The sequence below is a fragment of the Myotis brandtii genome, unplaced genomic scaffold (genome assembly GCF_000412655.1).
Source record: "Myotis brandtii unplaced genomic scaffold, ASM41265v1 scaffold708, whole genome shotgun sequence".
Classification (NCBI taxonomy): domain Eukaryota; kingdom Metazoa; phylum Chordata; class Mammalia; order Chiroptera; family Vespertilionidae; genus Myotis; species Myotis brandtii.
The window spans coordinates 3,548,476-3,573,133 of NW_005370777.1; the positions used below are offsets into that span (position 1 = coordinate 3,548,476).

General features: G+C 39.5%; 1 protein-coding gene across 1 annotated transcript in view; it reads right to left on the reverse strand.

The window, feature by feature from the left end:
* The window catches only part of CFAP54 (cilia and flagella associated 54), a 250,797-nt gene that overhangs the window by 181,618 nt on the left and 44,521 nt on the right, over positions 1-24,658 (reverse strand). Inside the window, exons 16-19 of the mRNA XM_014530050.1 lie at positions 21,787-21,915; positions 21,323-21,449; positions 19,857-19,943; positions 19,643-19,764 (exon numbers count right to left, since the gene is read on the reverse strand). Coding sequence (XP_014385536.1) covers positions 19,643-19,764; positions 19,857-19,943; positions 21,323-21,449; positions 21,787-21,915 — 465 coding nt within the window. The remainder of the gene's footprint in view (positions 1-19,642; positions 19,765-19,856; positions 19,944-21,322; positions 21,450-21,786; positions 21,916-24,658) is intronic.

A 24,658-nucleotide genomic window follows, 5' to 3' on the forward strand; every position in this document is an offset into this window, starting at 1 on the left:
CTTTGTTTACCTTCTGTATTCGAAACAATGTTGCGGTCTTGCTGGCTGAAGCCTGGCTGACTAAAGCCGGTTTCTGGGGTTTTGTTTAGCTTCTATATTTGTTACAATGTTTCAAACTGCAAGCTCAGAGGCCTGCAGCGCAGGCAGGGAAGCTTGGATTCCTCCGTCACTGAAGCAAGGAAGCCTCCCTGTTCGCTTAAAGCTGCCTGGCTGCCGGCCGCCATCTTGGCTGGCAGTTACTTTGCATATCTCACTGATTAGCCAATGGGAAGGGTAGCGGCTGTATGGCTAATTACCATGTTTCTCTTTTATTAGATAGGATATTAATATGAGACATTTCATTTTTTAATCAAATCCTCTGAATATCTATCATCATATTTATTGTCCTTAAAAAGTTCATAATGCAATCATCTACATTTATACTAGTGAACTGTACACCTACTCTTAATGCAACTTGAAATGTAACTCTCAAGCAATGAGACTATTAGTATATGTGGTTTTTAAATGAATATTATTGAGAGTTTCTTCCTATTAGCAAGAAGAAATAAAGCAGTTAAAAACACTTGTTCTATATACCTGAAGGAAAGGCAATCAAAAGAAAAAAACATGGGAACCAGAAGACCTAAAGGATATTCAAAATAAGACTAAATATATCATCAATAATAATACATGCAAATGGGTTACAATCCTCTTTTAAATTAAATTAAAAGCCAAAAGCACTCTAATTGAGCTCCAAAGCAAAAACCTACGTAAACATTCAATTTCAATGTATGATAGAGAAGAAATAGCCTTTCCAACAGATAGTACTGGGACAATTAGACATCTACATGGACCCCTACATCACACCAAATACAAATATTAATTCAAAATTAGTTACAGATCCAAGTGTGACAGCCAAAATATTCTTAGAAGAAAATGGAGTAAATCCTCATGACCTGGGATTAGGATTTCATCAAAATTAAAAGCTTCAAATGATACCATCAAAAAAGTGAAAGGACAATTGACAGAATGAGACAAAATATTTACAAATCTTACATCTGCTAAGATACCTGCATTTAGTATATATAAAGAACTGTTATAAATTCATATAAAACAACAAACAACCCCACTAAAAATGGACAAAGGGTTTGAACGAACATTTCTCCAAAGAAGATACACAAATGGTCAATAAGCCCATAAAAAAGTTTACATCATTGGTCATTAAAGATGAAGATATAAAATCAGCAAACTGACTCAAAAAACAAAACTTGAACACAGGAATAATGATAGAAGAAACTAGAAAATATATCTGAAAAAATACTTCCCACAAAAGTGTCAGGCTCAACTAATTTCATTTGAAAATATTTCAAACATCAAGGAACTAATAATTCCTGTGCCATTTAAAATTTTCTATCTACACAGATAGATAGCTGCTTGAATAATTTTACAAATTTATTATAACTTTTGATAACAAAATCTGAAAAGTGACTGCACTTAAAACACAGAGCAATCTTCTTATAGTATGATACTGAATCATGAAGAAATAGAAAATATGAACAGACCAATAACAAGTAAGAAATGATCAGTAATCAGAAAACCTCCCACTAAAGAAAAACACAGGACCAGATGGTTTCACTAGTGAATTCTACCAAAAATGTAAAAAATAATTAATGCCAATCCTTCTCAAACTCTTCCAAAAACTTGATGAGAAGGGATATTTACAAAATGACTTTACAAGGTCAGCGTTACCCTGGTACCAAAGCCAGAAAAGGATACTACAAGAAAATTACAGACCAATATTCCTGATGAACATAGATGGAAAAATCCTTAACAAAACATTAGCAATGAATATTTAACAGTATATTGAAAGACTCATACACAGTGATTAAGCAGGATTTACTCCTGGGATTCAAGGATGGGTCAATATAAATATGATTCAAATCAATAAATGCAATACACCACATTAGCAAAATGAAAAAAAAATATGATCATGTCAGTAGATTTTCTAAATTTCAAGTACTCAAGAATAGATTTTAAGAGTTCTCACACACACAATAACAACCATGTTGTGAGGTGATAAATGTAATTAGCCTGATTAGCCTGTAATATGGTAATCATTTCACAATAAATATATCAAATAATCACAATGTACATTCTAAATATAATAAAATCTCACTTGTCAATTATACCTCAATAAAGCTGGGGTAGAAGGCAAAGCTCAATAAACTCAGAAAGCTCTTTCTTTAAGCATGAGAAAAAAATAGTAATTTTAGACAACAGAGAAAATCATGGCAATCGTGAAGCACTAAAATAGCATCCAGGAGGAGACACAATGTCACTATTCCTTTTTATTCTGAAAGTTCTAGCAAATTTAATAAACACCTCAGAAAGAAAATCCTGAGGATGAGGAGACAAAATGTCCACCAAATGTCAAACGCATTTCTCTCAGATACAAAACCCCGTGCTGTTTCCCCTACAGAAGACACGATGAGTTTAAAGCTTTCATTTGGAAAGCTGGGCTCAAGCTCAAAAGAAAGGCTAAGGCTGGAGATAGGATCTGGGAGTCATAAAAATCAGAGTGATATTTAAAGCTAAGTGGGTAAATCCATTCCCTGTGGGAGTGCAGACTATAAAACTATAGCATCATACTTTTTCCTTAAAATAATGAAGCTTGGCCTAAACTGAGGTCAGAATTAACTTCTCATTTTTATTTCTATTAGAAACGGTGGACTTAAGGTCTAAAATCATTTGTCGTGATTAAAATTTATCTCTAGTAATTCATGGTGTTTTAATTCCACTTATTCCGTGCCAGAAGACCTTGAACATTTTCCTGCACTTACAGTTCAGGAGCCTTAGCCTTCTGCACAGGACAACCGTTCCTTCTTGCGAGAAGGGTGATAAACGATAACTATGCTTCCAGAGCCTACGTGCCAGAGACCATACACGTTTACAATCAAAAGCTACTTGTTTAAAATATATTTCTATTGATTTCAGTGAGGAATGGAGAAGGGAAGAGAGAGAGAAACATCAATGATGAGAGAGAATCACTGATCAGTTGCCTCCTGCACACCCGCCCCGGGAATTAAGCCTGCAACCCAGGCATGTGCCGGGCCCAGGAATCGAACTGTGACCTCCTGGTTCATAGTTTGATGCTCAGCCACTGAGCCATGCTGGCCAGACAAAAGCTAATTTACGTACACATGGTGCCTGGTGTAACTGTTGAATCACAGAATGAATGAATCAGTCAATCAGGGAGATAAGATGGCATCTGTTACCTTCCATTATCTCCACTTTTTCATTCATTCAATCAAACTAGGGGGAGAAGGGGAGGAGATGAAGAAAATGGATGGAAAAATGGTAAAGGCCAGAAGCGGAAGAGACTGTGTCATAAAAGACTATGAGAGAGTCAAGTTCCAGTTCAACCCAGAGGACCCAACCAGCACAGGGCTGGACAGAGGCTCATTTCCCCATCCACCTTCTGCCGCAGACCACAGGCCCCCCTTGGCCCCCTGAGAAGGCAGATGTGCCCACAGAGCCGGGCTCCCTGGAAAGGTAACAATAGGTGGAAGCTTGATAAGAAAGAGGCCAGAGTTGAACAAGGTAAGTAGGTTCCCCAGATAACTGTGGGAAAATTTTGAGGGAAGAAGTTCCTAGTTGAACAGAAGGGAAATAAAATCTATTATATTTTGGCCCTGGCCAAGTGGCTCAGTTGGTTGGGGCATTGTCCCGTACACCAAAGGTGGTGGGTTCAATTCCCAGTCAGGGCACATACCTCAGTTGAAGGTTTGATCCCTAGCCTGAGGTGCTTACAGGAGGCAACCGATGAATGTATCTCACATATTGATATTTCTCTCTCCCTCTCTCTCTTGCTCCCTCTCTCTCTCCCTCTCCCTTCCTCTCTGAAAATCAATAAAAACATATCCTCAGGTGAGAACTTTAAAAAATCTATTACATTTTGAAGATTAAATTTTAATGTGCCTTCATTTGCATTGCAGGCTGTGGAGACTATGATTATTCAGGTTGCAAAAGAATAAGTAAAATCAGCCTAAGGAAACTTATGCAACATAAGGAAAGGGGAGCAATGCCTTTAAAGTCTGGAGACATTTCCTTCCTCTGGATTATGTTTGGAGCCTGAAAATATACCAGCACCACTGGCTCACTGGCCCTGATATTAACACAGACTGCCTTTGACTCCATCTCAATTGACTGGTCAACTGCTCTGGGCTTTCTACATTTATTCCCAAAATTTGCCTCAGCAGTTCATGCTCAGCTGAACCAGCTGGAAACGAGCATCTTCTGACTTGACCCTAGCAGTTTCTCCCTGCATAACCATGAACCCAACTGAGATCTTTTTAAACTTCCTGCCCTGGGCCATCACACAGACATTTCTCAGACTTGGCTGTTGATCAGTATCATCTATGAAGTTTATTTAAAAATTAAGATAGTCTGTCCCTACTCTAAACCCACTTATTAAAAATCACCGGCGGTGCAGCTTGACCATGTATTGTTAACAAATGCCAAGGATAATTCTGAAGGGAAGCAGGGACTGGGGACCACTGATTTAGATGAGTAAATAAGCCCCCTGTCCTTCCTCTCAGCCTCTAGGCTCTTAAACCTTCAGTTGCCTAGCTCGTCAATGGCTCCTCCATACTGGTTACAGTACAAACTCCTCCAAAGCCCTTTTTATTCTGATTACAACTATACTTTCCAGTCTTTTTGCCCCCTGTACTCTTTTCTCCTCCCATAGCTACCACCCTGTCCAACCTAACCTCCAAAACCATAAAAGAAAAAATAATCATTCATTCCCAGATAATTCTATATTCTTTTGTGCCTCTAATATGTCTTTGCCCCTGCATTTTCCTCTTTCTGGAGGGTCTTACACCCTCTTCTGTGTTTCAAGACCCATTCACACATCTTCTCTGCTGAGTTCTTTCAAGATAAGTCCCATGCATTTAGGTACTCATTCCCTTCATTTCACACAATCTTTATGTTAGTAAGTATTATGCAATAAGGCACCTGTGGACATGACTGTCCATACTCTCTAAATAATGAGTGTCTTGGTGACAAGAACAGTGCTTTATTTATCTCTTTAGGTTTAATAAATGTGTTCTGAATGAAAGATGTATGAAATTATGAAGAGGAAGATAATCTATACTATAATGCATTCTAAGAAATCATGTTTAAAATGTTCTGATTAAGTCTTGATCAATTTTAACTTTATTATCCCTCATTCATAATCCCATGACGTGATTTGAAGTAGGTTAATAAAAATATTGAAGTGTTAATAAAAATATCACAGTTTAATTGAAAGGTGATGGAAGAAAAATCTAAAACAAAGTCCTTGATTTAGGTAAATCAGAACAATTATATATACATATACATATGTGCATATCACAACCAGCTCAGGAGGAGGGGCCTGGCGCGGGCCCCTCCTGAGAAAACAACAGACAGGGCAGCCCGCACCCAGCCCCAGAGCCGGAGAGAACAACTCACAGGGGGGCCGGCCCCCAGCCCCAGCCCCAGACCCAGCCCTGCAGCCATTGCGCTGGGCTGCTGTGGCCAGAGCGGAGACACAAACCCGCAGGGGGGCTGGGTTGATTCTGATCAAGGGCATGTACCTAAGTTGCAGGCTCCTCCCTGGCTGGGGCCCAGGTCAGGGCTCATGCAGGAGGCAACCAATCGAAGTGTGCCTCTCACATTGATGTTTCTGTCTTTCCCTCTCTCTTCCACGCTCTCTAAAAATCAATGGGAAAATAATCCTCATGTGAGGATTTAAAAAAGAAAGAAAGAAAGAAATGTCATATCCTATGAAAGAGACATCTTAAAAATTCCTAAAGGAAGTTGTCATTTTTTCGTGGTGAAGGGACTGAAGTCCGTGTTGATGAAAACACCTTGGCGGCTGTGGCAGCCAGCAGTGGCAGCAGCAGCAGCAGCAGGGTGATGGGGGCGGTACCATCCCCCAATCAGCCAGTTGTCTCCTGCAGAGGGAGGCCAGACTGTGGCTTAGGCCCACTCCCCGTGCTCCCGGACTGTGAGAGGGGGCAGGCTGGGCTGAGGGATGCCCCCCCCCAAGTGCACAAATTTTGTGCACTGGGCCTCTAGTATAGTATAATAGGACTCAAAGTAAACACTACTGATAGTTAGAAATTAACATCCCAATTTAGTGAACCAAATCATTAAGCTGCTAATGAGGTTCCATTTACGAAAAAGTGACTAGGAACTTTTTAAAGGGGTTTCTCAGATAGAAAGGAGGAAATATCATCAGAGACAAAGTCCCAAAAAATCAAGGAAGAAAAATTCTCATGAAACTAGCTCTACTCAGTTGTGAAAGTGTTATCAACGTGGACATGAATATGGCCTATAACAGCAATGATCTAGAACACCAAAGTATTGCAGCTCTGAAATATAGACAATTCCCTAATCAGAGGTCAAGAGGAAATGGGTTTTCCATGACATGGCAAATAATGGAAAATAACTATATTCTCACTGCTATATCCTCACTGCCTAGCACAGTGCCTGCCAAATCAGAGGGCTTACTAAGTTTGAAAGAAGAAATGAGTCTTTACCTATCACAGGAAAAGAATCAGCCACAGAACCTCAATGGAAAGAGGCTCCTATACCCATTCACAAAGGAAGTAAGTCCTGAGTGTGTTTTTTAATGGGGGTTTGTGCTGCAATGTGCCCCAAAATAATACTACTGAAGTCCAAAATATTGTTGACTGAATGAAGTCTCCCTGCCTATAGTTTCCACCACAGAAACTGAGATCTGCCTCTTTTCAGAAGTTATTCAATGTTTATGAGGACAGGTTGACAAATACATTTGATGATGGCTTAACACCCACACTGCAGCAAAACACTTGTAGGAAGATATAGAGCAATCTTCAAGGACATGATTAAGACATATGGAAACAACTATCAAAAGACTGCAATGATAAAGTGCCATATTTACTAGTTGCCTAGTAGATCTGAGGTATAGTCTGGGTTCTTAACACTATTATGTATATTTCAGAAGGAGATGAAAAGTACATTAAGTCATATCTAAGAATAATGGGAAGAAATATTGCTTAGAATAAAATATATAATTTATAGGATAGGAAAACACAGAAAAATGTGTAAAAAATGTGTAATTTGATTTGATAGAGAATATGCTTAAAGCACCAAAAATTATTCTGATGTGACAAAACAGGACCTTCCAGAGTGCTTGAGGTGGGAGAAAGAGTAGTAGTAATAATAATAATAATGTTGGCTAACAATATTGACTGCTTACTCTGTGCCAAATACTACGCATTAAATGTGCATCATTTCATTTAATCTTCCTATAACTCCCACATTTTACAGCTGAAGAAATTGAAACTTAAGAGAGCATAAGTAAACTTGAATTAAGTCATACAACTAGTCTGTGGTAGAATCAAAACTCTAATCTAAGACCCTTATACTCCTAAGCATTATACTATATTGTCTTCATCAGAAAGGCAACCTAATGAACTTTCCTGTACAATACCCTTAAAATGTTTTTAAAAGGGGGGTGACCTTATATGTAAAAATGCTTAAATCTCTGTCAGTAGTTTCAAGCCTGGAGGTCAAAACATGATCTCATGGGAGGGCTCAGAATCATAAAAGGTTTGCTCTTTATGAGGAAGATATCAGCATGGAGCAATAAAAAGGGCTGAGAAGATCTCTGGAAAAAAAAAATTAGTTCATCTATGTTCTTCCCTTCCCCCCAAAAAACAAACAGAATTCATTTGACTAAAATGCTATAAAATAATGGGCAAAGGACCTAAATAGACACATTTTAAAAGAGGACATTCAGAAAGCCAAGAGACATATGAAAACATGCTCAAAGTCGCTAATCATCCGAGAGATGCAAATCAAAACAACAATGAGGTACCATTTCACACCTGTCAGAATGGCTATCATCAACAAATCAACAAACGACAAGTGCTGGAGAGGATGTGGAGAAAAAGGAACACTTGTGCACTGCTGGTGGGAATGCAGACTGGTGCAGCCACTATGGAAGACAGTATGGAGTTTCCTCAAAAAACAAAACATGGAACTCCCATTTGACCCTGTGATCCCACTTCTAGGAATATATCCCAAGAAACCAAAAACACCAATCAGAAAGGATATATGCACCCATATGTTCATAGCAGCACAATTCACCATAGCTAAGATCTGGAAACAGCCTAAGTGCCCATCAGTAGATGAATGGATTAGAAAACTGTGGTACATCTACACGATGGAATACTATGCTGCTGTAAAAAAGAAGGAACTCTTACAATTTGCAACGGCATGGATGGAGCTGGAGAGCATTATGCTAAGTGAAATAAGCCAGTCAATGAAGGAAAAATACCACATGATCTCACTCATTCATGGATAATAGAGACCATTATAAACTTTTGAACAATAATAGATACAGAGGCAGAGCTGCCTCAAACTGATTGTCAAACTGCAGCGGGAAGGAGGAGATGAAAAGTACATTACGTCATATCTAAGAATACTGGGAAGAAATATTGCTTAGAATAAAATATATAATTTATAGGATAGATATAAGAGAAAACACAGAAAAAAAATGTGTAATTTGATAGAGAAAAATATGCTTAAAGCACCAAAAATAATTCTGATGTGACAAAACAGGACCTTCCAGAGTGCTTGAGGTAGGAGAAAGAGTAGTAATAATAATAATAATGTTGGCTAACAATATTGACTGCTTACTCTGTGCCAAATACTAAGCATTAAATGTGCATCATTTCATTTAATTTTCCTAGAACTCCCACATTTTACAGCTGAAGAAATTGAAACTTAAGAGAGCATAAGTAAACTTGAATTAAGTCATACAACTAGTCTGTGGTAGAATCAAAACTCTAATCTAAGACCCTTATACTCCTAAGCATTATACTATATTGTCTTCATCAGAAAGGCAACCTAATGAACTTTCCTGTACAATACCCTTAAAATGTTTTTAAAAGGGGGGTGACCTTATATGTAAAAATGCTTAAATCTCTGTCAGTAGTTTCAAGCCTGGAGGTCAAAACATGATCTCATGGGAGGGCTCAGAATCATAAAATGTTTGCTCTTTATGAGGAAGATATCAGCATGGAGCAATTAAAAAGAGCTGAGAAAATCTCTGAGAAAAAAAATTAGTTAATCTAGGTTCTTCCCTCCCCCCCAAAAAAACAAATAGAATTCATTTGACTAAAATGCTATAAAATAAGAAAAACAATTACGCTCAGTAATCCAATTACTGCTATCATAGTTAACAGAGTGGTAGTTAGAGGACCTCAAGATACAAATTTAGGAAATATTAAAGGCAGGAGTTATTAGAACTTCTAGTGGCTTCTTCATTAGTTCTGGTTTCAAAATAGGACCATAAAATTAGATTTCGTGTCAATTATAAAAATAAATATGCTAACTCACAATGTTCCTTTGCTTAAAGTTGAAGCATTATTACTGGAATTTGGAACCGCTAATATCATCTCAGCTATCTATTTGTTTAGGTTCCAATGAATAATATTAGGAGAAAATTAGATGCATCATTTGGGTTTGTTTTTTTTTTCAACAGAAACTGGAAAACCAGGCTTGGACCAAAGCAGGCCCACAAAGATAGGAGGGTTAATAGAACAAAACTATAATTGTCTGACCAAGGCACACGAATGAGAATGAATGAACACCAACTTAGTTTCAAGGGAGGTCAAAACATGATCTCATGGGAGGGCTCAGAATCATAAAATGTTTGCTCTTTATGAGGAAGATATCAGCATGGAGCAATTAAAAAGAGCTGAGAAAATCTCTGAGAAAAAAAATTAGTTAATCTAGGTTCTTCCCTCCCCCCCAAAAAAACAAATAGAATTCATTTGACTAAAATGCTATAAAATAAGAAAAACAATTACGCTCAGTAATCCAATTACTGCTATCATAGTTAACAGAGTGGTAGTTAGAGGACCTCAAGATACAAATTTAGGAAATATTAAAGGCAGGAGTTATTAGAACTTCTAGTGGCTTCTTCATTAGTTCTGGTTTCAAAATAGGACCATAAAATTAGATTTCGTGTCAATTATAAAAATAAATATGCTAACTCACAATGTTCCTTTGCTTAAAGTTGAAGCATTATTACTGGAATTTGGAACCGCTAATATCATCTCAGCTATCTATTTGTTTAGGTTCCAATGAATAATATTAGGAGAAAATTAGATGCATCATTTGGGTTTGTTTTTTTTTTCAACAGAAACTGGAAAACCAGGCTTGGACCAAAGCAGGCCCACAAAGATAGGAGGGTTAATAGAACAAAACTATAATTGTCTGACCAAGGCACACGAATGAGAATGAATGAACACCAACTAGTTTTAATCATTTTATCCCTCTGCTCAAGATTCAAATTCCAAAAAGGGAGCAACGAATCCGCCCAGCTTGCATCACTAGTCCTCATCAGGGCCAGAAGAGAAGAAAGCCCCTGAAAAGTCCCACCTGATTACATCTAGTGGGAAGAAGAAATTCCTCAAAAGGTGATGTTCAGCTGAACAAAAAACAACAGTGAACAACCCTGCCCTGGTAACATTTAGCACATGGATAGAGGAGTAGTCCTGCCTCTTCCCAATGAGAAATCCCATCTGCAAAGATGCTGAATGCTCAGTGGGTGGACTCCAAGGGCAATGATGATAAGCCACACAATGATAGCTCTATTTGATCAGAAGTAGAAGATCAAGGATATCTCAAGTGATTCTAGTGGCAATAAATGAAAATAAATTTGAAGTATAATGTGTAAAAAGCCAATATAAACTCCCAGAAGTCAAATAATCAAGACAGGAAAATGAGGAAAATAAATACCCCATAATCAAGAAAAAAATTCATCTCATTTGGAAAGCTAACAGTGAACTAGGAAGGTTTATCCCTCATTCATGGCAACTAGTTTGTCCACCTTTAATTGATTTGTAATAAAACAGACACCTGATGAGATTATCCAGCTCCACAAAGTCACAATACTTTTGAAAAACTAAAACAGAGTATGAATTATTTAAGAGTTCTGAAAAGATCCGGGCTTTTCAAACCATTTTATATCAGGTGACACATCAGTTACTGATTTGGGGATAACTTAATTACAAGATCATAATAATGTAAAACATTCTGTAATATGCCCCAGCACAATATACTTGCCAAGGGAAAGAAATCTATTTGTATTTTTTAAGGAAAGAAAGTTTGGCAATAATTTGAGCCATAATATCATTGTACCCTGAGGACTGATCATTAAGCTTTAACACTTGGATTAAAAAAAGATACCACTGAGGAGCAGAGGTAGCTGCCGAAGATTTCAGGACTTCTAAATAAATATTCAATGCTTGTTAGTTGGTGAAAATCCTTAAGGAGGATGACTCATAAAAAGTAAGGTCTCGATATGCATGTTATGAATCTATCCTCAAAGGGCATTATGTTTATAATTTTTCTTAATTAAAATAGTTTCACTTAAGAAATAGAAGGAGGAGGAGATTTGAAGATGGTAGTGTGGGTAAATACCTGTACTCACCGCCTCCCACATCCACACAAAATTACAACTAAAATACAGAATAAACATCATCCAGAATCACTGGAAAGCAAGCTGAATGGAAGTCCTACAACTAGAAAAGTAAAGAAGAGCACACTGAGACTGGTAGGAGGTGCGGGGCACGAAACAGGCTGGTTCGGCACCCACATGTGCTGCTTTTTTAATTGGGAGGGAGGTTGTCTCTGTCTCTGCACAGGCCACATGGAGGAGGAAGGGGTCCCAATAATGTGTAAAAAGCCAATATAAACTCCCAGAAGTCAAATAATCAAGACAGGAAAATAAATACCCCATAATCAAGAAAAAAATTCATCTCATTTGGAAAGCTAACAGTGAACTAGGAAGGTTTATCCCTCATTCATGGCAACTAGTTTGTCCACCTTTAATTGATTTGTAATAAAACAGACACCTGATGAGATTATCCAGCTCCACAAAGTCACAATACTTTTGAAAAACTAAAACAGAGTATGAATTATTTAAGAGTTCTGAAAAGATCCGGGCTTTTCAAACCATTTTATATCAGGTGACACATCAGTTACTGATTTGGGGATAACTTAATTACAAGATCATAATAATGTAAAACATTCTGTAATATGCCCCAGCACAATATACTTGCCAAGGGAAAGAAATCTATTTGTATTTTTTAAGGAAAGAAAGTTTGGCAATCATTTGAGCCATAATATCATTGTACCCTGAGGACTGATCATTAAGCTTTAACACTTGGATTAAAAAAAGATACCACTGAGGAGCAGAGGTAGCTGCCGAAGATTTCAGGACTTCTAAATAAATATTCAATGCTTGTTAGTTGGGGAAAATCCTTAAGGAGGATGACTCATAAAAAGTAAGGTCTCGATATGCATGTTATGAATCTATCCTCAAAGGGCATTATGTTTATAATTTTTCTTAATTAAAATAGTTTCACTTAAAAAATAGAAGGAGGAGGAGATTTGAAGATGGCAGTGTGGGTAAATACCTGTACTCACCGCTTCCCACATCCACATCAAAATTACAACTAAAATACAGAATAAACATCATCCAGAATCACTGGAAAGCAAGCTGAATGGAAGTCCTACAACTAGAAAAGTAAAGAAGAGCACACTGAGACTGGTAGGAGGTGCGGGGCGCGAAACAGGCTGGTTCGGCACCCACATGTGCTGCTTTTTTAATTGGGAGGGAGGTTGTCTCTGTCTCTGCACAGGCCACATGGAGGAGGAAGGGGTCCCAACCACACTCCAGACCTCCAGCCTAGGATCCCAGAGCTGTGCAAAGAAATCCCTAAGGGCAGTAAGAACTATGGCTATATAAACAAGTACAGATTGGGGCTCAGTGACACAGAGGCTAATGGAGACTCAGCTGTTCCTCTTAAAAGGCTAGCACCATGAACTGAACTTACAAGGTCCTGCTTCCTCTGAGCTCCAGCACCAGGGTGAGGCTCTGGGGATCACAGACACATATGAGGAGGAACTGGATTGTCCGGCATTGGGGCAGGAACTCAGGGTGACTTTCTTCCAGATGGAGGTGCTTGCAGGAACATTGTTCCTATGCTGGGACCTCCCCAGTCTCAGGGCTGACTGGCAGCCATTTCTGTTTATGCTGTCCTGGTTATTCCTTAAGACCCCGCTTCATCCAATTTACAACCCCACTCAAGGTGTGTGCAGCGGGTTTTGCATAAGAATGGCCTGTCCTTGCTCAGGCTAAAATCTCTCAAACAAGCTACAGCTGGGTAAGGGAACCTCAAACCTATCAATAAAAGGCCCAAGACCGGGCACCAGCACCAGCCTGCCTTGCTTCACAGCTGGGCCTCATCTGGGTACTTTTAAACCCCATACAAATAGGAGGAATCTGCATATCTCTCTGTAGCTCCTGCTTGGTGGCCCCAGGCAGTGGCTGACTTTGCACCTCCCTGGACACCCAAGAGCCAGTATACCCAGTGGTCAGTGTCAGACCATACCAGATTACAACTCTACATATCCATAAGAGATACACTCCAGGGGCAAACTCAGTAAGCATCAAAGCCCCACTGAAGCAAGTCCTGCTCCATAGGGCTGTCTCCTAAATAGCAGCTCTCCCACTGTAGTCACAGCTGGTCCTCACAGCCAAATGGCCTGGAGGTCAATTCCTCCCAGTGACCCAACAGCAATCAAGTCTCAACTATAACAAGACTGTGCTCACAGCCCACAAATGGGTGCATCTAGAGTGCCCAACTCAGGAGACTGGGGAGGCTGAGCCACTGGGCCCTATAGAACACCTACTACACAAGGCCACTCTACCAACACAAGGACACATAGCCACTCTACCCAATAGATAGAAATAAACACAGGGAAGCAAACAAAATGCAGAGACAAAGAAACATGTCACAAATGAAAGAAATGGAAGAAAGCAAACTACTGGATATAGAGTTCAAAACCACAGTTATAAGGTTACTTAAGAATCTGCTAGAAACCTCCAAAGAAATGGAAAAGGACCAGTCAGAAATTAAGCATACAATGACTGAAATAAATAATAATATGCAGGGATTCAACAGTAGAGTAGAGGATTCTGAGAATCAAATCAACGATCTGAAATATCAGATAGCAAAAACTACCCAATCAGAAGAGCAAAAAGAAAAAAGAATCCAAAAATATAAAGATAGTATAAGGATCCTCTGGGGCAACTTCAAGAGTACCAACATTTGCATTATGGGGATGCCAGAAGAAGAGAGAGAGCAAGATATTGAAAACCTACTTGAAGAAATAATGACAAAAAACATCCCCTACCTGGTGAAAGAAATAGACTTGCAAGTCCAGGAAGCACAGAGAATCCCAAACAAGAGGAACCCAAAGAGGACCACACCAAAACACATCATCATTAAAATGCCAAGGGCTAAAGACAAAGAGAGAATCTTAAAATCAGCAAGAGAAAAGCAGTTAGTTACCTTCAAGGGAATGCCCATACCACTGTTGAATTGAAGGTCAGATAAAGAGCTTCACAGACAAGAAAAAGCTAAAGGAGTTCATCACCACCAAATCAGTATTATATGAAATGTTGAAGGGTATTCTTTAAGAAGAAGTAAAAGAAAAAGAACAAAAATACGAACAACAAAATGGCAACAAATACATACCTATCAATAATTGAATCTAAAAATAAAAATTAATAAGAAATCTAATGAACAGAAAAAACTGGTGAATAAAATAGAATTGGACACATGGAAATGAAACAGACTGATTATTCTCAGAAGGAAAGGAGGTGAGGGGGGCGGGAAGAGATTAAATAAAGATTTTATATGCATATATGCATTACCTATGGACATAGACAATAGGGTGGTGAAGGCCTGGGGCTGGGTGGGAACTGGGTGGAGAAGGGCAATGGGGGAAAAAAAGAGGAACATCTGTAATAATCTCAACAATAAAGATTAAAAAATAAATACAAATGAAAAAAGAAAGAGAGAGAGAGAGAGAGAGAGAGAAAGGAAGGAGGAAAGAAGGAAGGAAGGAAGGAAGGAAAGAAGGAAGGAAGGAAGGAAGGAAGGAAGGAAGGAAGGAAGGCAGGGAGGGAGAGAGGGAGGGAAAAAGAAAGGAAGGAGGAATACCATTTTTCCTAACTTACATGGTGGGAACTCAGAAAGTTATGGTCTGATATTGGTAATTTTGAAAATTACATGTATTACTCTAGGAGAGAATAAAGATATACTTCTAATTGTATTATTTAAAATTGTTTGGTTTTGTTGTTACCATGTACTTATAATTTTTGAAAAGTCAATGTAGAAAATAACCAATCACATCCACTCTTTCTAAAAAATCAATGTAAAAAAATATTCTCAGGTCAGGATTAACCAATAATAAATAAATAATTAATAAAATAAAATGCCACACCAGAATGATGCCCCACCACCATGCTTATAGTGTCTCCTAAAAAATTCAGTCTTCAATCTCAGCTAAGACTTCATTGTGCTAGTCAGTCCTTTAACTTGGAGTCACCTCTCTCTCATCCATCCCTCTCCACTCTCCAATCATTATCTCTCTCCTCAATCCAACTATCCACCCTCACTCACTATTCTTGGCAGATATTTTTCGCTTCCTACTTTATCAGATGATTGAGGTACAAGGGTATCAACTCAACTCTGCTTCTATACCAACAGACTTAATTAAATCTGTATCTATTCTTTCCACCTTCCCTTCTATATCAGAGGCCACCCTTCATTGAAAATGGATCACTTTATCTATGCTTTCAGCCTCATCCCCCTTCCCTCTTCTATTAGACTCCACTTTATATATTAACCATTCTGATGTATCTTCAATTTCTCTCTTTCTGGCTTTTCATTCTTAGCATATAAATATGCTAAAATTTCTCTCTAAAATGTTCCTTAACTCTGCATCTTCCCTTTAGTATTGACCTACTTTTTTCTTTCCCTTATCAGCCAATCTACTTGTAGCATTATTCTCTGCCTCATCATGTGCCATTCACTCAGACAATACAACCAAATTTTTGTGGATAATACACAGGGGGTGGGGGGTATATAAAAGATTCCATAACTTGAAGAGTTATTTCCCTCATGAATTTAAACTCTAAAATTAATATATAATGAATAAGCAAGAAGATAGAACAATTTCCAGGCCAGAGTGAGACAATATCAACAAGACAATTGGTCCATAAATTAGCAATATCCAATTGGAGAGAGGGTATTTTAATTCCATAGTAAGGACTGCCTTATGCTGGCACAGTGTCACTTAGATTCTATAATTTCCCTTATTTTGAATTCTGCATATTCATTTGACTTCCCATGTTAAGTTGCACCTACAGAGAGATTATAAAGAAAGCAAATTGCTCATTTCAGGAGAGTTCAAGACAGGAGATACCCAGGGTGTAGAAAAAGTAGATTTACAGTTGTGAGTATGTGAAACACAGAGTTTATTCATGAATAATTATTTATTAATTACTAGAGACCCGGTGCACAAATTCGTGCACCAATGGGGTCCCTCGGCCTGGCCTGTAAGATAGGGCTGAAACCAGCTCTCCGACATCCCCGAGGGGTTCCAGATTGCGAGAGGGCACAGGCCAGGCTGAGGGACCCCACCAGTGCACAATTGGGGTCATGGAGGGACAAGGGAGGTTGGCCAGTCAGGGAGGGACCGTGGGAGGGCTCCAGGGCATGTCTGGTCCGTTTCATTCAGTCTCGCTCAGTCCTGATTGGCTGGACCCCAGCAGCAAGCTAACCTACCAGTCGGAGCATCTGCCCCCTGGTAGTCAGTGCACATCATAGTGACGGGTCGACTGGTGTTTGCCCCCTGGTGGTGAGTGCACATCATATCGAGCAATTGAGTGGCCTTAGCATATCATTAGCATAGCTTTGATTGGTTGAATGGATGACCGGATGACCGAACAGTTAGCATATTAGGCTTTTATTATATACTAGAGGCCCAGTGCACGAAATCATGTGGGTAGGGTCCCTAGGCCTAGCCTGCAATCAGGGCGACCGGATGACCGAACAGTTAGCTTATTAGGCTTTTATTATATACTAGAGGCCCAGTGCACGAAATCATGTGGGTAGGGTCCCTAGGCCTAGCCTGCAATCAGGGGAAATCATGTGGGTAGGCTCCCTAGGCCTAGCCTGCAATCAGGGCCATCTTCTGCCCATTCACCAGTCCCTAGGCCAAATGCCGCCTCCGCCGCCGGGGCGGGTAGGTCGCGGGCACACCACGCAGCTTCTGTTAGCATCGCAAGTCCCAGCAGCAGCAGCAGCAGTGGCGGCGGCAGCGGCGCCCACATGAGTGGCCCCAAGCGGGAGGCGTGTTCCATCAGCAGCTGGCTGGGCGCAGGCACAGAGAGGTGAAGTTTTTGGCACCTGCTTTCCCACCGGCCTGAGCCCCCGAGCAGTCAGGGATGAGCTGGGGATCCCAACAGCCTGACAGCCAGCCCAGTCCTCCCACCACCCACCCCGGTTCCCCCGTTCACCATCGCTGATCCATCTGAGCCTGCGGGCCGAGGGGGGGAAGGTGAGGACCAAGAAGTCAGCAGTTCAGCCTGCTCCCCAGTCCCCAGTCCCCAGTCCCGCCCCATCCCCGCTCGTGGGAGGGGGGTTACCCCGTTCACCATTGCTGATCCATCGGAGCCTGCATGCCAGGGTGAGGGACCAAGAGGTCAGCAGTTCTGCCCACTTGCCAGTCCATAGTCCTGCCCTGCAGCCACCCACCTGCTTCCCCATGGTTCCCCATTTGCCTGCAGGCACAAGTAGGGTGTAGGGGAGGTGGGAGAGGGGAGGGGCCGAGAGGTGGTCAATGCACCTCATGGCAACTGGTCGAGCGGTCATTCTAGTCATTATACTTATGGTCCCTGGCTTTTTATTATATAGGACTAGAGGCCCAGTGCACGAAATCATGCAAGACCCAGACCTGCTGCGCCATGAGACCCATCAATGTACCTCCTGGTGACTGATCATTTGGTCGTTACAGCATTACAGCCACTGGCCTTTTATAACATAGATTAGAGGCCTGGTACACTAAATTTGTGCACTGGGGCGGGGGGCCCTCAGCCCGGCCTTCACCCTCTTGCAGTCCAGGACCCCTCAAGGGATGTCCGCCTGCCGACTTAGGCCCGTTCCCCACAGGCTCGGAAATCTCTCCTTCATGTCTCCAAACAGAGTGTCCATGGCAGTGTCATTCAAGGCAAGGTCACTTTGCTCCATTATCTGAAAAATTTCACCTGAGGTTAACACACAGTCAGCACGCTGGGAACTATGTAAAGCTGTGGGACTATCTTCTCGAAGGGCCTCCAGTTTCTTGTCATAAAACGGGACCATAGTGATGTGGAAAATCTTGTCTGGGGACAGGTTCTGCCATCTGGCAAAGTAATCCATCACCAGAGAGCCCATGATCTGCTGGGGAGACTTGGCCGTGTAGAGGTGGGGGATGATGGGGTGACCCAGCATGTGCTCTGCATATCGGACCCAGCCAGGGCAGGCGGAGGTCAGCATGGGTAGCCGGGGCTCTTCCTCATGGTGCTGGCAGTACTGACACACAAATTCCTCCTGACTCTCCAGGATGCTGAAGTCCGCAGCTACCTTCAGGTCAAAGACAGTGCGCCCCAAGGCTTTTGAGGAAGCCACAGAGCCTTCTGGATGCATCAGTGACACTGAGGCTGAATTTAGCAGCAAAATAAGGCAGAGACTGACAATACACGGACACTGCCAGCACCTTGTGCTGTGAGGTATCACATTTCTTATTTGGGTTTAGAACACGGAAGAAGTCCGTGGTGTTCTGCTGAGAAACTTAGACTCTTTCCTCTGTGGTCACATAACTGTCACACGCCAGGCAGTCACTCAGAAATATCTGGGCATTGGCCAACTTATGGAATTCTCCCTTCTCTCTGCTCTCCTGAGCTGGACTCCGGACGTTGACTGTGGCATTCTCTTGGTCATCCATTTTTATTTTTTTACTACATTCCTTCCATGTGCAGTGCTCACACTTCATCTGGAGTGGGGTGGGGGGGGGCCGGTTCGAGTGACTTGGAGGAAGCATGAGGAGAGCAGTCACCTCTGGTCACCTCTGGCACTGCTGGCGGTATCCTTTCTTCCTTGTGGAGCGTCTAGGGAGGGGAAGCAGCTGCAGTACCCAAGGCCAAGTTCCAGGAGGCCAGCAGCACTGTCAGGATCCTGCCGGCAGTGCTGGTTCATTGGTGCCTGGCCTGTCCTCTGGAGATTGAAACTGCAGGACTACTAAGGGAGCCAGTCCCCAGTCCCACCCTGCCTCCACCACTGATTGATTGGAGTCTGAAGGCCGGGAGGAGGGGCCAAGCGGTCTGCCTTCCATCTGCTCCACTGCCACTGATTGATCGGAGACCCCGGTACCCCCGTTAGCCAACCCCTGATCAATGGGAACCTGAGGGCCAGGGGGATGGACCGGTCATTTGGTCGTCCTGGTCATCACGGACACTGGGTTTTTATATACATAGATGATTATATTCTTTTCCATATGAACAACGTAAACCTACTTTTGCTCAAGACTAAGACTGTTTCTTCTCAGATCACTAGATTTGGTAAACCTGAAGGTTCATAATTAATGTTAAGGACAACACATTATTTTTAGAAAAGGGAAATAAATCATTCACTTAACAGAGGTTGTATGTCAAGACTAAAAGGAAGGATGGATATATTGTTACCATCAAAAAGTTATGTGAAGAGGTAGAGGTTGCATCTTTCTCAAATATTAGAAGAGCTTTCTTCATCAAGTAAATTGCTTTGGATAGCTTATTCTTCCTTATTTTATTCATTACACTGACTTCTGAAAAAGTAAACAAACATTTAATCAAAAAGGTAACATAAAAACTATCTTTACAAATTTTTGGAAAGACAGGTTATCCCGGTTTTAATTACCTGTAAAACAAACACTGTTTTCAGGTTGTTTTTGTTTTTCTGGAATTTTGGTAGATATATTTTTGCTAATGGTTGGAATCTGCAAAACTGAAGAGGAAGAAGGAGATTGCCATTACAATTAAGCTGTGTTCAAGAAAGGAAATATTTTCTAAACATTAAATAAAAGCTATCTATTTGTAAAATTATCACTTTCTCTATCATGTTTTTTTCCATCAAAAGATAAAAATTCAAACAAATCTACTATAGTGCAGTTTTACTTATATTTGCCACAGTATACATGAGGACATAAGAATTTTCAAATTACTTCTAACTCAAAAAATATGTTTTTTCTATTTCATCTTAAATAAAATCATCTTTAAGATTGATAAATAAGATCCAATGTACTATTTAGCTGTATGTATATGCTTTAGATTGAGATCAGAAGTCATAGTAGGCTACAACACTTAGTTCTATCTTTAATTACTCAATAATTTAAAATGGAGAACGGTTAGTTATATTAATAGTGGCTATACAATCATGTCAAGAGTAAGATGGCTTTATCAAAATTTAATCCTAAACAGAAGAGTTTCTAGACCTAATGATATTAAATCTTATTTTGAGACTCAAGTAAACACATTATTTGTATTATTGCTGGCACATTTTCTTAAAGCTGTTCTTGCAAGAACAACTTAAATTCAAATCATCTGTCCTCTGTCAGAGATGTCTTTCTCAGTTTTTCATTAACTTTCAGGGTAAAATTGATTCAGAACAAATTGTTTGCTTTGATAACTATACCCATTAGCTCTTCAAGATCTATCTGTGATCTACCTCCCTGGGCGTATGTGTTATTCCACGACACGTGCGCTATATCCAGCCATGAGAATTCCAGTCGTTCCTAGAGATGCACCTTACAACTGTTTGCTTCCACCTTTCTAAACATTACTTTCTCTATCCAAAATTATGGCCTCCTTTCAATCCTCTTCATAAAGCTAATATTTACTAGCTTTCTGGTCAATTATTACCTCTTCCAGGTAGTTATCCCCGACTTTCTTGTTTCACATGGATACTCCTCTTCTGTGTGCCCATAACAAAAACTTTGAACCCACTTCTGTCACATGTAGTAACCTCCCTCATTATACCTGGCTTATCTATAAGCTCAAAAGTAGAGGCTGGGTGTCTTATTTGTGCCAAGCCTATCATGATTCCTGGATTTTGGTAGGCACTCAATAAATGATTGTTTCATTGATTTATCAAAATACCAATAATTTAATATAGCTCAAATAAACAAATTTTATACGTTTACTAACTTATTAGCTATGCAAGGTGTAAAGAATAATGAAAGCTATCTATTGATATTAACCACAGAAGAAAAAACAAAATAATAAACACCCAGTTGACAAGAACATAATTTACAAATTAAATTAATTCTATACTTAAAGTTAGCTTAAAACTGATTCAGAACAAATTGTTTGCTTTGATAACTATACCTTCCAGTTGGTCAAGAAGCACAACAGCTATTTGGTGCTGAGCTTGAATTAATTCAAGATGTAAATCCATCATGAAACTATTTGCTGTGACTGGTTTGGAAATGTCTCCATCTGTATCCTGTGTATACTTTGATAGAGTTGAAGTAAAAATAAAAAATAAACATAGTTATAAAAACATACTAATAACAGTTCTACCCTATGAGCACCCATGTTATTTTACTCCTAGTCATTAAATCCTGCTGATTTCTCAACCCTTTGTACTCTGGCTTACAAATTCATCTTCAATGACAAATACAAAGACTCCTTACTCTTCTTGATTTCTTCTGGGAAAAGGGGATTGAATATGTTCCTGGCTTATGAGAGGGAAGCCACCACAAATCATGCTTTACTTATCTACTTGCAAGGTCAGCTCTCATCCCACTTAAGTAGAACTTAAATCTAATATATGAATTTCCCATTCTTACCTTGGCATAGCAATGATCAAACACTGATAATCCATTTGGCAAAGTAGCTAACATGCGATTAACATTTATTCCACCGATTGCTTTGTCAAGAAGTTCATAAGCCAAATATAACTGTTCCAAGGGTGTTTTCTAAATTGATTTTATAAACAAAACAGAAAAAGAAAAGTTGAGAAAAATTCATATGCAACATTTCTAAACTTCTTTTAACAATAATTCAAAACCAAATAACAAATTTAAATAGTCTATCCAATGTCAACAATATTAAAGTTCTTATTAAGTGTATTTGCCTTTTGATTAAATATGGAGTATTATTAATAAAGGTAAAATAATGAATATATTTAATACTTTTCTCCAAATACAAATTAGATTTCACAAACATGTAGATAGCTTCCTTTTATGGTTTTCAGAATTCTGATTGTATCAAATATATAGGTAAATTTTAAAAATATAATTCATTTATCATTTTTACATTATTTTTAAAGTTACTTTTTTGAATCTCAGGATCTTAGAGCTAGAAATCCCTACTTAGAAGCTATTAAATCCAATGGTCTACACCATGATTTTAAAAACTACATACCTTTTTAATGGAATTATTTTTATAGAGAGTCTAATATGAAAAGCAACCCACTTTGCTCAAGCTTTATAACTTTCTATATATTTTCCAGAAAAATTTTAGGAAATAAAGCACACATATACATGCATAGAGTTGAAATCCCTGTGTACCTGAGGTAATCATTGCCCTTGAATTTGGTCTTACCATTCTTTTTCATGTTTTTAACCTTTTACTACATGTGTATATGTCCATTAATGATATGCACTATTGCTTTGCATATTTTTAATTTGCTCATGGAATTCTGCAGTTTGCTTTTCTTCTTTCAACCACATGTTGTTGAAAGTTTTTCATGCTGGTGTATGAAACTCAATCTGTCAGTCAGGGTTTGGTTAGGAACATAGGATGACTCTAGATATTCCAAACAGAAAGGGACTTAAGCCCTGACCGATTTGGCTCAGTGGATAGAGCGTCAGCCGGTCAAGGGCATGTATCTTGGTTGCAGGCACATCCCCGGTGGGGGGTATGCAGGAGGCAGCTGATCGATGTTTCTCTCTCATCGATGTTTCTAACTCTCTATCCCTCTCCCTTGTCTCTGTAAAAAATCAATAAAATATATTAAGAAAAAAAAGAAAGGGACTTAATACACAGAGCTGGTCGTGTCTATCACCATTGGAAGGCATGGGGAGCAAAGATCAAGAAAGTTGCCAGTGACTGTTTTGCTACATTCAGAAGTCTGTGAATCTAAGCACCTAAAAGGCAGCTGACAACCTCAAGGATCTACTAGTGAAGCAGGTGAATTGCAAGAGCTTGCACATTAGGACTAGTGAATTCACTTCTTCCAACTACCACTGTAACATAAGAACTCTCTTTCCCTCTGCATTACAAATTCATGCAAATGTCCCTCATTGGAAGACTAACCTAGAACCATACAAAAATGAGATGCAGGTTTTCCTCCTTTAATGCAAATAAGAGGATGGCAATGATGCCAAACTCACTCTGGCTCAAGCCCACTTTAGTTCATTCATCCTCACGGCTACAGTGAATTGTTACACTGAGGAATATGTCACAATATATTTATCTACTCTTCTGCTGATGGACATTAAGATTGATACTGCTAAAAATATGCATTTCATTGTACTCATCCATGAATAAATACAAAGTTGATACTTCCTTTACAATTCCTATACCTTTTTTCTGCTTTCTTTTTTATACTCACCCCTCTAGGACATGTTGAACAGATATCCTTATGTTGTTACCTCAGTATAAAGGGACTGCTTTTCATCATTTAACATAAGTATAACACTCATTGAAGATCTTCAGATCTTTATGGAATACAGAAGTTCTATTCCTAACTTAAGAGTTATCTTTTAAAAAGATTGCTGTTGAATTTTGTCAAGTGCTTTTATTACATCTCTTTATCTAGTGGGGTGCACACTTTTTTCCTTTTACCTGCTAATGTGGTGTATTGCATTATACATTTTCTAATGTTAAATCATCCTTGCATTCCTGGATTATATACAATTTGGTTACATACATCCATTCAAGATATATAATATATATTTGCCCCTCCCTTCTTGAATGGAGATACAAGAATTACAGGCTCACAAGAAAGGTTAAATTCAAGAGGTGGAAATGCTGTCCATGGTACCCTTTTTATAGAAATCTGGCTCAAACAAGAATCCGTGTTCCAATTATTGTGATTATTATATTTTGTGTGACCGACAAAGTCGTGCCGTGGGGTGGGTTTAACGTCCAGCACTTGAACTACATTTGTGTGCACCAACTAAAAAGAATTCATAATAATAATTTTAAAAGAATCAGAGGCTCAGGGAGGTTTCTGAGCATCTCAAATAGTATAAATTCAAATAATAGACCTACTTGAGGGCAAACCCAAAATTGTAAATCATTAGAGAAACTCTCTCATCCACTCCTCTTTTCAGCACCCATTGAGATACCTCCCTACACAAACAGCCAGATTTTTTTCCTGCTCTACCTTTTCCTAAGATGTAGTCTTTTGTAGGTTCTAACTCGATGTGTGAGTCTCAGTTCCAAGCCTTCATCATTCTGTGCCCAAGCCTCAGCTCTTGTCCCAGGATGGCTGTTATCTAAGCATGTAACTGAGCCCATCAACCTACTGCAGAATCTACTCATAAAATTATTTTCTGGTTTTCAGTTCCCCTTTCTATTTTGACCCCTGGGATTTACCTTACTGTCTAGTGAACTATGCAATGTACTTGAAGATACTTGTTTAATTCTGTCTATAATTTCTACGTGTTTTTGCAGCAAGAGGGTTTTCTGATCACCTAATTTGCTGCTTTT